Source organism: Anolis carolinensis, unplaced genomic scaffold (assembly GCF_035594765.1).
Source record: "Anolis carolinensis isolate JA03-04 unplaced genomic scaffold, rAnoCar3.1.pri scaffold_7, whole genome shotgun sequence".
Classification (NCBI taxonomy): domain Eukaryota; kingdom Metazoa; phylum Chordata; class Lepidosauria; order Squamata; family Dactyloidae; genus Anolis; species Anolis carolinensis.
This window is the reverse complement of record NW_026943818.1, coordinates 1,137,757-1,151,920: the sequence shown is the minus strand read 5'-3', so window position 1 is coordinate 1,151,920 and position 14,164 is coordinate 1,137,757. Positions and strand designations below refer to the sequence as shown.

Here is a 14,164-nt window from a genome sequence, read left to right as displayed (position 1 = left end):
ATCCTTGCAGCCCAGGAGCAAGACATCAGGACAAAGGCAATTACGGCCAAGATCGAAGAATCAGCTGATGACCCAAAATGCAGACTGTGCAAGGAAACCGATGAAACCATGGATCATATCCTCAGCTGCTGTAAGAAAATTGCACAGACTACAAACAGAGGCACAACTATGTGGCCCAAATGATTCATTGGAACCTATGCCTCAAGTATCACCTCCCTGCAGTTAAGAACTGGTGGGATCACAAACTTGCAAAGGTTGTGGAAAATGAACACGCAAAGATACTGTGGGACTTCCGAATTCAGACTGACAAAGTTCTGGAACACAACACACCAGACATCACAGTTGTGGAAAAGAACAAGGTTTGGATCATTGATGTTGCCATCCCAGGTGACAGTCGCATTGAAGAAAAACAACAGGAAAAACTCAGCCGCTATCAGGACTTCAAGACTGAACTGCAAAGACTCTGGCAGAAACCAGTGCAGGTGGTCCCGGTGGTGATGGGCACACTGGGTGCCGTGCCAAAAGATCCCAGCCGGCATTTGGAAACAATAGACATTGACAAAATTACGATCTGCCAACTGCAAAAGGCCACCTTACTGGGATCTGGGCGCATCATCCGAAAATACATCACACAGTCCTAGACACTTGGGAAGTGTTCGACTTGTGATTTTGTGAAACGAAATCCAGCATATCTATCTTGTTTGCTGTGTCATACAACGTCGTTGTGTCAATAATAATAATAATAATAATAATAATAATAATACTTTAGGAAGAAGAAAAACATGCCCTGGCAGAATATGTAAAGCAAAGTGAAGAACCTGCTTTGATTGAAGTCAAAAATCAGAAACTCCTCAAAGCACAGCAGACAAAAAACCAGTACAAGAAAACCGCACTACAAACTAGAGCTGACAGCTGGCACAACAAAACACTGCATGGAAAGTTCCTTGACAAAATTGAAGGAAAAAGCTAATAAGGAGAAGACCTGGCTCTGGATCACGAATGGGACCCTGAAGAAGGAAACAGAAGGCCTGATCCTTGCAGCCCAGGAGCAAGCCATCAGGACAAAGGCAATTATTATTATTATTAATAATAATAATAATAGAAGACCTGGCTCTGGCTCACGAATGGGACCCTGAAGAAGGAGACAGAAGGCCTGATCCTTGCAGCCCAGGAGCAAGACATCAGGACAAAGGCAATTACGGCCAAGATCGAAAAATCAGCTGATGACCCAAAATGCAGACGGTGCAAGGAAACCGATGAAACCATTAATCATATTCTCAGCTGCTGTAAGAAAATTGCACAGACAGACTACAAACAGAGGCACAACTCTGTGGCCCAAATGTTTCATTGGAATTCATGCCTCAAGTACTACCTCCCAACATTAAAGAACTGGTGGGATCACAAACCTGCAAAAGTATTGGAAAATGAGCACGCAAAGATACTGTGGGACTTCCGAATCCAGACTGACAAAGTTCTGGAACACAACACACCAGACATCACAGTTGTGGAAAGGAAAAAGGTTTGGATCATTGATGTCGCCATCCCAGGTGACAGTCGCATTGACGAAAAACAACAGGAAAAACTCAGCCGCTATCAGGACCTCAAGATTGAACTCCAAAGACTCTGGCAGAAACCAGGGCAGGTGGTCCCGGTGGTGATCGGCATATTGGGTGCCGTGCCAAAAGATCTCAGCCGGCATTTGGAAACAATAGACATTGACAAAATCACGATCTGCCAACTGCAAAAGGCCACCCTTCTGGGATCTGCACGCATCATCCGAAAATACATCACACAGTCCTAGACACTTGGGAAGTGTTCAACTTGTGATTTTGTGATATGAAATCCAGCATATAGATCTCTTTTGCTGTGTCATAATAATAATAATAATAATAATAATAATAATAATAATAATAATAATACTTTAGGAAGAGCTTCCTGACTGTTAGAGCTGTTCAACAGTGGAACTCTCTGCCTCAAAGGGAGGCTCCTTCTTTGGAGGCAATGAGGCCAACACCTCAAAAGGACCATCAAAGCACCCCCGACAGACAGACAGACATCCATCCAGTGTTGGCTTCAAAGCCTCCAAAGAAGGTGCCTCTGCGGCAAAGAGTTCCACTGTTGAACAGCTCTAACAGGAAGTTCTTCCTAAGGTCCAAGTGGAATCTCCTTCCCTGTGATTTGAACCCATGGCTCCATTGAGTCTCCAGGTCAGCAGTAAACAAAGCCTGCTCCCTCTTCTTTAGGATAGCCTTTCAAATATATATACATACATATACTGTACGTATACATACACACACATATGGCTCTCTGGTCCTCTCTCGACCTTCTCTTCTCAACAGACCCAGCTCTTCAAGCCGCTCCTCAGAGGAGCAAATTTACAGGATATCCTGGCGTAGGGATTATTCAAAGTTTTGGGCAGGTTTGTGAGATTCAACCATATCGAATAAACTAGAGCTGACTCGGGATATAGCCAGTGGGATTTTCTGAGTCAGAGCCCCAAATTACCCCACAAAGAGGCCTAACCATACCGCATTTCACCGATTCTAAGACCAGAAACCGGAGCTCCAAAATCAAGCTGCGTCTTCAATGCAATACAGTAGTAACAACAACAACAACAACAACAACCACCATGTGTATGTAATCTGAAACCTTGCAGATCAGAACTAGGGCTGACTGGGGATATAGCCAGTGGGATTTTCTGAGTCAGAGCCCCAAATTACCCCACAAAGAGGCCTAACCATACCGCATTTCACCGATTCTAAGACCAGAAACCGGAGCTCCAAAATCAAGCTGCGTCTTCAATGCAATACAGTAGTAACAACAACAACAACAACAACCACCATGTGTATGTAATCTGAAACCTTGCAGATCAGAACTAGGGCTGACTCGGGATATAGCCAGTGGGATTTTCTAAAATGCAGTTTCCCCCCAGAAATTGGTGCTCCAAAATCAAGCTGCATCTTCAATGCAATACAGTACCCTGTTTCCCTGAAAATAAGACATCCCCAGAAAATAAGACCTTGTAGAAGTTTTGCTGAATTGCTAAATATAAGGCCTCCCCCGAAAGTAAGACCTAGTAAAGTTTTTGTTTGGAAGCATGCAGAATCTGTAAATATACATACCATAGATTGTTGTACAAGGAAATAAAGGTAGTAACAAGAAATAATAATAATAATAATAATAATAATAATAATAATAATAATATAATAACTTTATCCTTGTATCCCACCTCCATCTCCCAAAAGGGACTCAAGGCAGCTTACACAGGGACAAGCCAAACAACAACAACAGAAATTTACATACAAACACAAATTTAAAACAGTAATTTTAAAACAATAAAGCAATAAAATATAATATAGAAATTCTTGAAAGGATTCACAGTTTGGTTATGCTGTTTGGTGATGACAACTACTGTACAGTAGATAAAAATTTTTAATTTTTAAAAATTCAACCATAAATGTGAATTCGTCTTTGTGGAAAAATAAGACATCCCCTGAAAATAAGACCTAGCGCATCTTTGGGAGCAAAAAATTAATATAAGACACTGTCTTATTTTCGGGGAAACAGGGTAGTAACAACAACAACAACAACAACAACAACAACAACAACACTGTGTAATCTGAAAGCTGTTAGGAATTGTGAGAGTTGAAGTCCAAAACACCTGGAGGACCAAAGTTTGCCCACGCCTGGTGTAGACTCACATAGAACCGTTTGAGTGCAATATGTGAGTCTACAAGGACCCTACAATGCAGATTCAAACTGAATTCTACTGCAGTGTCGATGGAGACTCATCAGAGAGGAAATCCTGGATCTACTTTTCCTGTTATAGATCCCACACTCCTGCATGTTGGGAGTGTGAGTCCTCCGTGGGGACCGAAATCGGCACGTCATGGTGTCACACCATTTATGGATCTGGACAATGTGTACATTTTGTGCAAGATGCCTCTCGACACTGCGGATCTGGGCTCCAGAGGTAGGCGGACTTCCAAGCCCAGCATCCCCTCGCATACGAGGCTTATGGAAGCTGCAAGGATTCTCAGAAGGAGCTCAGAAATTTCACACATAAGGCAACAGCTGCAGAAGCAGCAACATCTGGAAGAGCTTGGAAAAAGTGATCCGCGGAAGGGAGTGTTCCTCGCAGAGCTCCGGCTGCTCGGCGGTGGCCTCTTGATCCCCTTCCAAGGCTCTTGGCCACCGGCTGAGCCCACCCAACTCCAGGAGAAGTCTGCATGGAAGGCTTCTTCCCCCTTAGACCCACACATTATTGTGAAACCAGGACCACAACTCCGATCCGTCGCAAGTGAAACAGTCGAAAAACAACTTCCTAATGCCCTGAAAGATCTCTCCAGCTACTACACCTGAAGCCTAAGACACAGATAAGACTTTATAACAGGTATGTGCAAACTTGGGCCCTCCAGGTGTTTTGGACTACAACTCCCACCATTCCTAACAGCCTACCGGCTGTTAGGAATGGTGGGAGTTGTAGTCCAAAACACCTGGAGGGCCCAAGTTTGCACATACTGTATATCAGGGGTCCCCAAACTAAGGCCCGGGGCCGGATGCGGCCCTCCAAGGTCATTTACCTGGCCCCCGCCCTCAGTTTTATAATATAATATATTGTATATACGTATAATATTGATAATAATATTATAATGTAATACAATATAACACTAATAATAATACCATATAATAATATTAATTATATATTCTATATTACATATAATATTACTAATCATATTACAGTATAGTGGTATAGTTCAATATAGTAATATTTAATGCTAATATTGTGCTATGCTAATAATGTAATATATTGTATGTACATATAATTTGTAAGCCACTCTGAGTCCCCTTTGGGGTGAGAAGGGTGTGATACAAATGTAGTAAATAAATAAATATTAAATAAATAAATTTTAGACTTAGGCTCGCCCAAAGTCTGAAAGGCACATAACAGCAACAACAACAACAACAATCCTAATTAACTTGACTATCTCATTGGCCAGAAGCAGGACCACACTTCCCATTGAAATCCTGATAAATGTATGTTGGTTAAAATTGTTTTTATTTTTAAATATTGTATTGTTATTTCATTGTTCTTGTTGTTGTTGTTGTTGTTTTGCACTACAAATAAGACATGTGCAGTGTGCATTGGAATTTGTTTGTATTTTTTTTTCCAAATGATAATCCGGCCCCTCAACAGTCTGAAGGATTGTGGACCGGTACTCGGCTTAAAAAGTTTGAGGACCCCTGCTGTATATACTCGAGTATAAGCCTAGTTTTTCAGTCCTCTTTTTAAGACTGAAAAAGCCCCCCTCGGCTTATACTCGGGTGAAGGTCCTGGTTGGCTTATATTTGGGTCAGCTTATACTCCAGAATATATGGTACAGTTATTATTTTTTTCTATTATTATTGGTATTATTACGTTTATTATTTTTCTCTATTATTGTTGCTACTATTACGTTTATTTTACTCTATTTTTATTATTACAGTAGAGTCTCACTTATCCAACACAAACGGGCCGTCAGAACGTTGGATAAGCGAATATGTTGGATAATAAGGAGAGATTAAGAAAAAGCCTATTAAACATCAAAATAGGTTATGATTTTACAAATGAAGCACCAAAACATCATGTTATACAACAAATTTGACAGAAAAAGTAGTTCATTACGCAGTAATGCTACGTAGTAATTACTGTATTTACGAATTTAGCACCAATTTAGCACCAAAATATCACAATGCATTGAAAACATTGACTACAAAAATGTGTTGGATAATCCAGAACGTTGGATAAGCGAGTGTTGGATAAGTGAGACTCTACTGTATTACGTTTATTATTTTTCTCTATTATTGTTGCTACTATTACGTTTATTTTACTCTATTATTATTATTAATAATAATAATTTTGTGCAAGATGCCTTTTAATTTTTAAAAATTCAACCATAAGATCAGATTGAAATAATAAATGTATTATTATTAATAATAATAATACATTTATTATTTCAATCTGATCTTATTATTGTTGTTGTATTTATTATTTTACTCTATTTATTATTACATGTATTATTTTCCTGTATTTATTATTATTTATTATTATTATTATTACATGTATTATTTTACTCTATTATTATTAAAAGGATACATAAGCACATTTACATTGAAGAAGATGAGAATAATGATTTGATCAGAGTTGGACAGTCTTATCTTAAATTTCAGCTTGATGTAAATATTCAAAAACATTTAACCTACTGAGGCCTCAATTAATGTAATTTTATTGATATCTATTTTTATTTCTGAAATTTCCCACCCTCGGCTTATACTGGAGTCAATGTTTTCCCAGTTTTTTTTGTGGTAAAATTAGGTGCCTCGGCTTATATTCGGGTCGGCTTATACTCGAGTATATACGGTACTTTCTCTATAAGCTAGCTGGCCTTGCCCGCCCGATGTGCGACGAGAAGTTCCTGCCAACTGTGAGAAAAATAAGTCTGAACACTGTGAACCCCACGCACTGTATTGCTACCAACCTCTTCCCAGTAGACGTAAATCAAGGAAAAGTTTCATGAGAACCATCACTCTTCTTAATATTCCTCCAGGAATACCAAGAATAGCCTTCTGGGCAGATAAACCACACAATTCCAACTGGATGGCACTCACAAAATAAATACCGTATATACTCGAGTATAAGCTGACCCAAATATAAGCCGAGGCACCTAATTTTACCACAAAACAACTAGGAAAACATTGACTCCAGCATAAGCCGAGGGTGGTAAATTTCAGAAATAAAAACAGATACCAATAAAATTACATTAATCGAGGCATCCGTAGGTTAAATGTTTTTGAATATTTACATAAAACTCAAATTTAAGATAAGACTGTCCAACTCTGATCCAATCATTATTCTCATCTTCTTCAATGTGAATGTGCTTATGTATCCTTTTAATAATAATAGAGTAAAATAACACATGTAATAATAATAATAATAAATACAGGAAAATAATACATGTAATAATAAATAGAGTAAAATAATAAATGCAATAATAATATAGTAGAGTCTTATTTATCCAAGCTTCGCTTATCCAAACTTCTGGATTATCCAAGCCATTTTTGTAGTCAATGTTTTCAATATATCGTGATATTTTGATGCTAAATTTGTAAATACAGTAATTACAACATAACATTACTGCGTATTGAACTACTTTTTCTGTCAAATTTGTTGTTTTGGTGCTTAATTTGTAAAATCATGACCTAATTTGATGTGTAATAGGCTTTTCCTTAATTCCTCCTTATTATCCAAGATATTCGCTTATCCAAGCTTCTGCCGGCCCATTTAGCTTGGATAAGTGAGACTCTACTGTAATAATAAATAGAGTAAAATAATAAATGCAATAATAATAAAAAATAAGATCAGAGTGAAATAATAAATGTATTATTAATAATAATAATAATAATAATAATAATAGAGTAAAATAAATGTAATAGTAGCAATAATAGAGAAAAATAATAAATGTAATAATACCAATAATAATAGAGAAAAATAATAAATGTACCAAATATTCTTGAGTATAAGCCGACCCAAATATAAGCCAACCAGGACCCTCACCCGAGTATAAGCCGAGGGGGGCTTTTTCAGTCTTAAAAAGAGGGCTGAAAAACTAGGCTTATATTCGAGTATATACAGTAAACCAATCACCAGGGCCAACCCAGCCATAGACAGGGGATGATAGGAACTGAAGTCTGCCCGAAAGGGTGTGCTCAATGTCGCCTCCGAACATCCTTTGGAGACCACTGCCATCCACACGCAGTCTTACACCACTTTTAACTCACAACCTCTGAGAATGCCTGCCATAGATGTGGGCGAAACATCAGAAGAGAATGCTTCTAGAACATGGCCATACAGTCCGGAAAACTCACAACAACACCATTTCAACTGCCTGGGATTTCGAGAAGGCTCGAAATGCAGCAAACCCCCAACTCCCAAGGTACTATAGCAGTTCAAGTAGTGTCCAACTGCATTAACGTCACAGTGCAGATGGGCCCCCGCCTTGCCCTCGTTCCCTGGGTTTCTTTTCGCAGCTCCTGGAATTAAAATTCCCCAAATGCCTCGAGAAGAGAGGATTTGGATTAAGGACGGATCCCGCAGGGATTAAATCCAGATATCCAAGAAGACCCCCACAAGGGGCCCTGTTTCGAAGATCCGCAGAACTATGCGCTCAAAAAAGAACTTTTCCCAGCTAAGGAGGATGAAATCCATTCAATATATAGGATATTTTCATATGTTTTTACACCTAGGGGTGGTTTCTGGATTGATCCGAAGGCAAAACTAGTTGACGGTCACATCGGAAAGGGTTTTCTTATAAATGGGGGGTAATGTAAACAAATCATTTCCAACTAGCTGGTTAGAACAGCCATGGCCTTCCAGGTGTTTTGGACTTCAACTCCCACAATTCCTAACAGTCGGTAGACCTATTAGATGCCAGCTTTGCCCAGTGGGCAATGGGTTTGGAAGCCCTCCCTCCAAGGTCATTGCAGGTTACAGTGAGACACATCCCAGGGTTCCTTTCTCTCTCAACTGATGTGGAATTTGCATGACCCCGCCCACTGCCTCTCCCTTAACCCTTTCCTATTCTTTTCTATGGTGCTCAGCAACTGAACATACCCGAGAGAGGTTTGGTCCCCTTGGGGAGATAGGGTGAGATATAAATAAATTATTATTATTATTATTATTATTATTATTATTATTATTATTATTATTATGTATTAAATATATCTAAAATATAATATATATAATTCAAAAATTTTATATATATATATATATATATATATATATATATATATTATAAAGCATAAAGTATAAAATATAGAAATACAGAATATAGAAATATTATACAATAGAGTCTCACTTATCCAACACTAGCTTATCCAAGGTTCTGGATTATCCAATGCATTTTTGTAGTCAATGTTTTCAATATATCGTGATATTTTGGTGTTAAATTTGTAAATACAGTAATTACAACATAACATTACTGCATATTGAACTACTTTTTCTGTCAAATTTGTTGTATAACGTGATGTTTTGGTGCTTAATTTGTAAAATTAAAACCTAATTTGATGTTTAATAGGCTTTTCCTGATTATTATCGAAGATATTCGCTTATCCAAGGTTCTGCTGGCCCGTTTAGCTTGGATAAGTGAGACTCTACTGTATGTATATATTATATATAAACATTAAATTATATTACAGTGATATTATGTCTATATTAATACAAAAAATAAATATATAATAAACATAAAACATAAACTATAAAATATAGAAATATTATATTCTATATTATATATAAATATTATATTATGTCTATATTATATTATATATTAATATAGCAGGAAATAAATAAAAGATATAATACTGTAAATGTATAAATGAAATATATAAATCTATAATATAAAATACAAAGCCTAAAGTATAAATAAAATATAGAAATATGAAATATATATATATATATATATATATGCAAATAAACATATGGAAATGCATAATAAAATATAAAGGCACTGTCGCCACCAACATTCTTTCCCGAAAGAAAGAAAAAGAAAGAAAGAAAGAAAGAAAGAAAGAAAGAAAGAAAGAAAGAAAGAGGGAGGGATGGAGCTGGGATCACAAAGTGTCCTCATTGAAAGGCTGGGGGAAGGCAAAAGGGTTAGGGGGAAAAAGGGGGGATCTGTTTGATGTCCGGACCCCCCTCTGGAGCCTTTTTCCACTTGTCAGACTCCATCTCTGTCTCTAACAACCGCCGCTCAAAAAAGAAAAAAGAAAAAAGAAAAAAAAGAGAGACCAGTTTCCAAGGAATAATGGCCTCTTTGGAGGGTTAAAGTGGGTCCCGATCCTGCCAGGCACCATTCAAACCCTCCCGGCAGATGGCCATGCAGCCTCTGCTTTAAAACCTCCAGAGAAGGAGACTCCAAAACACTTGCGAATTCCTTCCAAAAAAGGGCAAGCAATCTACTTCCTTATACCTTCCCTCTAATAAACACTCAGTCTTTTCGCAAGATAAGGCCCCCAATAATAATAATAATAATAATAATAATAATAATATTAAATCCAGCATATCTATCTTGTTTGCTGTGTCATAATAAAATAGTAATAATAATAGTCCCAAACGCTTGGGAAGTGTTCAACTTGTGATTTTGTGATATGAAATCCTTCATATATATCTGGTTTGCTGTGTCATGCTCTGTCTTTGTATCAACAACAATAATAATAATAATAATAATAATATCTCAGCCGGCATTTGGAAACAATAGACATTGACAAAATTACGATCTGTCAACTGCAAAAGGCCACCCTGCTGGGATCTGCACGCATCATCCGAAAATACATCACACAGTCCTAGACACTTGGGAAGTGTTCGACTTGTGATTTTGTGAAACGAAATCCAGCATGTCTATCTTGTTTGCTGTGTAATAATAATAATAATAATAATAATAATAATAATAATAATAATAATAATACATCACACAGTCCTAGACACTTGGGAAGTGTTCGACTTGTGATTTTGTGAAATGAAATCCAGCATATAGATCTTGTTTGCTGTGTCATACAATAAAATATTATTATTATTATTATTATTATTATTATTATCATCTTGCTTTACGCAAGATAAGGCCCCCAATAAATAAATAAATAATAAGTTCTAAACTCTTGGGAAGTGTTCGACTTGCGATTCTGTGATACGAAATCCAGCATAGATATCTGGTTTGCTGTGTCATACTCTGTCTTTGTGTCAATAATAATAATAATAATAATAATAATAATAATACTATATTATTATTATTATCCTGCTTTTTTGCAAGATAAAGCCCCCAATAATAATAATAATAATAATAAATAGAAGAAGAAGAAGAAGAAGAAGAAGAAGAAGAAGAAGAAGAAGAAGAAGAAGAAGAAGAAGAAGAAGAAGTCCTAAACACTTGGGAAGTGTTCGAACTTGTGATTCTGTGATACGAAATCCAGCATATATATTTCGTTTGCTGTGTCATACTTTGTGTTTGTGTCAATAATAATACTATATTATTATCCTGCTTTTTGCAAAATAAGGTCCCCAATAATAATAATAATAATAATAATAATAATAATAATAATAATAAAGTCCTAAACACTTGGAAAATGTTCAACTTGTGATTTTGTGATACGAAATCCAGAATACACAGTATATCTCATTTGCTGTGACATACTCTGTCTTTGTATCAATAATAACAACAACAACAACTAATAATAATAATAAATAAGTCCTAAACGCTTGGAAAGTGTTCAACTTGTGATTTTGTGATACGAATTCCAGCATTTTGCTGTGTCATACTTTGTGTTTGTGTCAATAACAACAACAACAACAACAACAATAAATAAGTCCTAACAACAACAACGACAACAACAATAAATAAGTCCTAAACGCTTGGGAAGTGTTCGACTTGTGATTCTGTGATACGAAATCCAGCATATATATTTCAATGTGTTGTCGAAGGCTTTCATGGCCAGGATCACAGGGTTGTTGTGTGTCTTTCGGGCTGTGTGGCCATGTTCCAGAAGCATTCTCTCCTGACGTTTCGCCCACATCTATGGCAGGCATACCTCACAACCTCTGAGGATGCCTGCCATAGATGTGGGCGAAACGTCAGGAGAGAATGCTTCTGGAACATGGCCACACAGCCCGAAAGACACACAACAACCCATATATATTTCGTTTGCTGTGTCATATTCTGTCTTTGTGTCAATAACAACAACAACAACAAATAAGTCCTAACAACAACAACAACAATAAATAAGTCCTAAACGCTTGGAAAATGTTCAACTTGTGATTTTGTGATACGAAATCCAGCATATATATCTCGTTTGCTGTGTCATACACTGTCTTTGTGTCAATAATACTAATAATAATATGTTATTATTATTATTATCATCATCCTGCTTTTTTCTCCCCATTAGGAGACTCAATTTCCCAGATCTTCCCTAAAAGGAAACTACATTACAAAATCTCCCCCTCTTTCTTCCTGTCATTTCCCACGATTCTGGTGCGTTATTATTACTAATATTATTATTCTGGCCAACACACATTTCGGTGCCTCAAGCGTTAGACCAGTATCTGGGCATATCTGACCTGCTGATTCCAAAAACGGCACCAATTTCCCCCCCATAAGCTCTCGTTTGCGAGATAACAGAACATATGCCATCCACCAGTCGCCATCTGCTCGGCCATAAAAAATCATGAAAACCATACACAAGAAACCAGGCAATTTTCTGAATCAGTGCCCCAAAGAACCCCAGGAACAAGCCTAAAACACCAAGGAAAAGAAGAAGAAAATACCAAGACACCAGGAGTCCCGATGGGGAGAAAGGCAGGGTAGAAATAAACATGGTGATAATAATAATAATAATAATAATAATAATAATAATAATAATAATAATAATAATAATAATAATGTTGGACTGTAACAACAAAACCAACATTGTTGGACTGTAATAACAACAACAAAAACAATAACAACAACAATAATAATATTGTTGGACTATAACAACAATATTGTTGGACTGTAACAACAACAATAATGATAACATTGTTGGACTGTAACAACAACAACAAAACAACAATAATGTTGGAATGTAGTAGTAGTAATATTAGTATTATGTCATTGAGCTGTAATAATAATAATATGGTGAACTTCAATAGTACTGTAATAGTAGTAATAATAACAATATTATTATTGTTGTTATTATTATGTTGTTGTTGAGCTGTAATAATAATAAACAACAATAACAACAATGATAATCTGGTTGGACTGTAACAACAACAACATTGTTGGACTGTAGTAACAACAATAATGATAGTATTGTTGGACTGTAATAACAACAACAAAACAACAACAACATTGTTGGAATGTAGTAGTAGTAGTAGTAGTAGTAATAATATTATTATTATGTCGTTGTTGAGCTGCAATAATAATAATAATATTGGTGAACTTCAATAGTACTGTAATAGTAGTAATAATAACAATATTATTATTGTTATTATTATTATGTTGTTGAGCTGTAATAATAATATTGGTGAACTTCAATAGTACTGTAATAGTAGTAATAATACCAATATTATTATTGTTATTATTATTATGTTGTTGAGCTGTAATAATAATAATAATATTGTTGAACTTCAATAGTACTGTAATAGTAGTAATAACAATATTATTATTATATTGTTGAGCTGTAATAATAATAATAATAATGGTGAACTTCAATAGTACTGTAATAGCAGTAATAATAACAATATTATTGTAATTATGTTGTTGTTGAGCTGTCATAATAATAATAATAATGATGGTGAACTTTAGTACTGTAATAATAATAATAATAATAATAATTGCCGGATAACCCAGTTCAAAGATATTGCGGATTACCTGCCTTGAGTTTCTGGATTGTATGGCTACGAGGAAGAGTTTATATAATCCGGTTTAAACTGATATTGTGGATAGTTTGCCTTGATATTCTGGGTTAGAAGGCTGTGAGGAAGGGCCCTGAGTCTACACTGCCGTATAATCCGGTTCAAAGATGATGATATTGTGGATAGTTTGCCTTGATATTCTAGGTTATATCTCTGTTAGGGGTTCCTAGTTTCCTGGGCCTTTTCCAAACCCCGGTCACGAGCAAAACCCTCCCGAGCGATGGCCAATTTGACTAGAAACGACTCACTCTAGGCTTGCGGCCTACTTGGGCCTACATGAGCCTACTTGAGCCTTTTCCCTCAGGGTGTTTTGGACTACAACTCCCAGAATTCCTGGCCTCAGGCCCTTTCCTTTTCCCCCTCAGCCGCTTAAGCGGCTGAGGGGGAAAAGGAAGGGGCCTGAGGCCAGGAATTCTGGGAGTTGTAGTCCAAAAACCCTGAGGGAAGGCCCAACTAGGCCGCGGCCTGCTCCAGAGAAGGCCTCTCTTACCTGCGTTGTAGGCCGCGAGGTCCGGGCCGGGCGCGGGGCTCTTCCTCTTCCTCGGCCTGCCTTTCTGGACGGCGCCGGCCCCGTTGTAGTACCCGGGCAGTCCCAGGGCGGCAGGGCCCAAAGCCGGGGCCTGTCCTGGCGCGGCGCCCGCCTTTCCCGCGCCCTCCCCGGCGGCGAAGTGCAAGGCGAAGGGCCCT

At 37.3% G+C, this 14,164-nt stretch overlaps 1 protein-coding gene across 3 annotated transcripts in view; it reads right to left on the bottom strand.

Annotated features, from left to right (window-relative positions):
- Positions 1-14,164, bottom strand: part of lhx2 (LIM homeobox 2) — a 166,114-nt gene that overhangs the window by 108,141 nt on the left and 43,809 nt on the right. For all 3 annotated transcript variants that reach the window (XM_062959497.1, XM_062959496.1, XM_062959495.1), the window contains exon 3: positions 13,968-14,164. This exon is cut by the window's right edge and continues 201 nt beyond it. In XM_062959497.1, coding sequence (XP_062815567.1) covers positions 13,968-14,164 — 197 coding nt within the window. The remainder of the gene's footprint in view (positions 1-13,967) is intronic.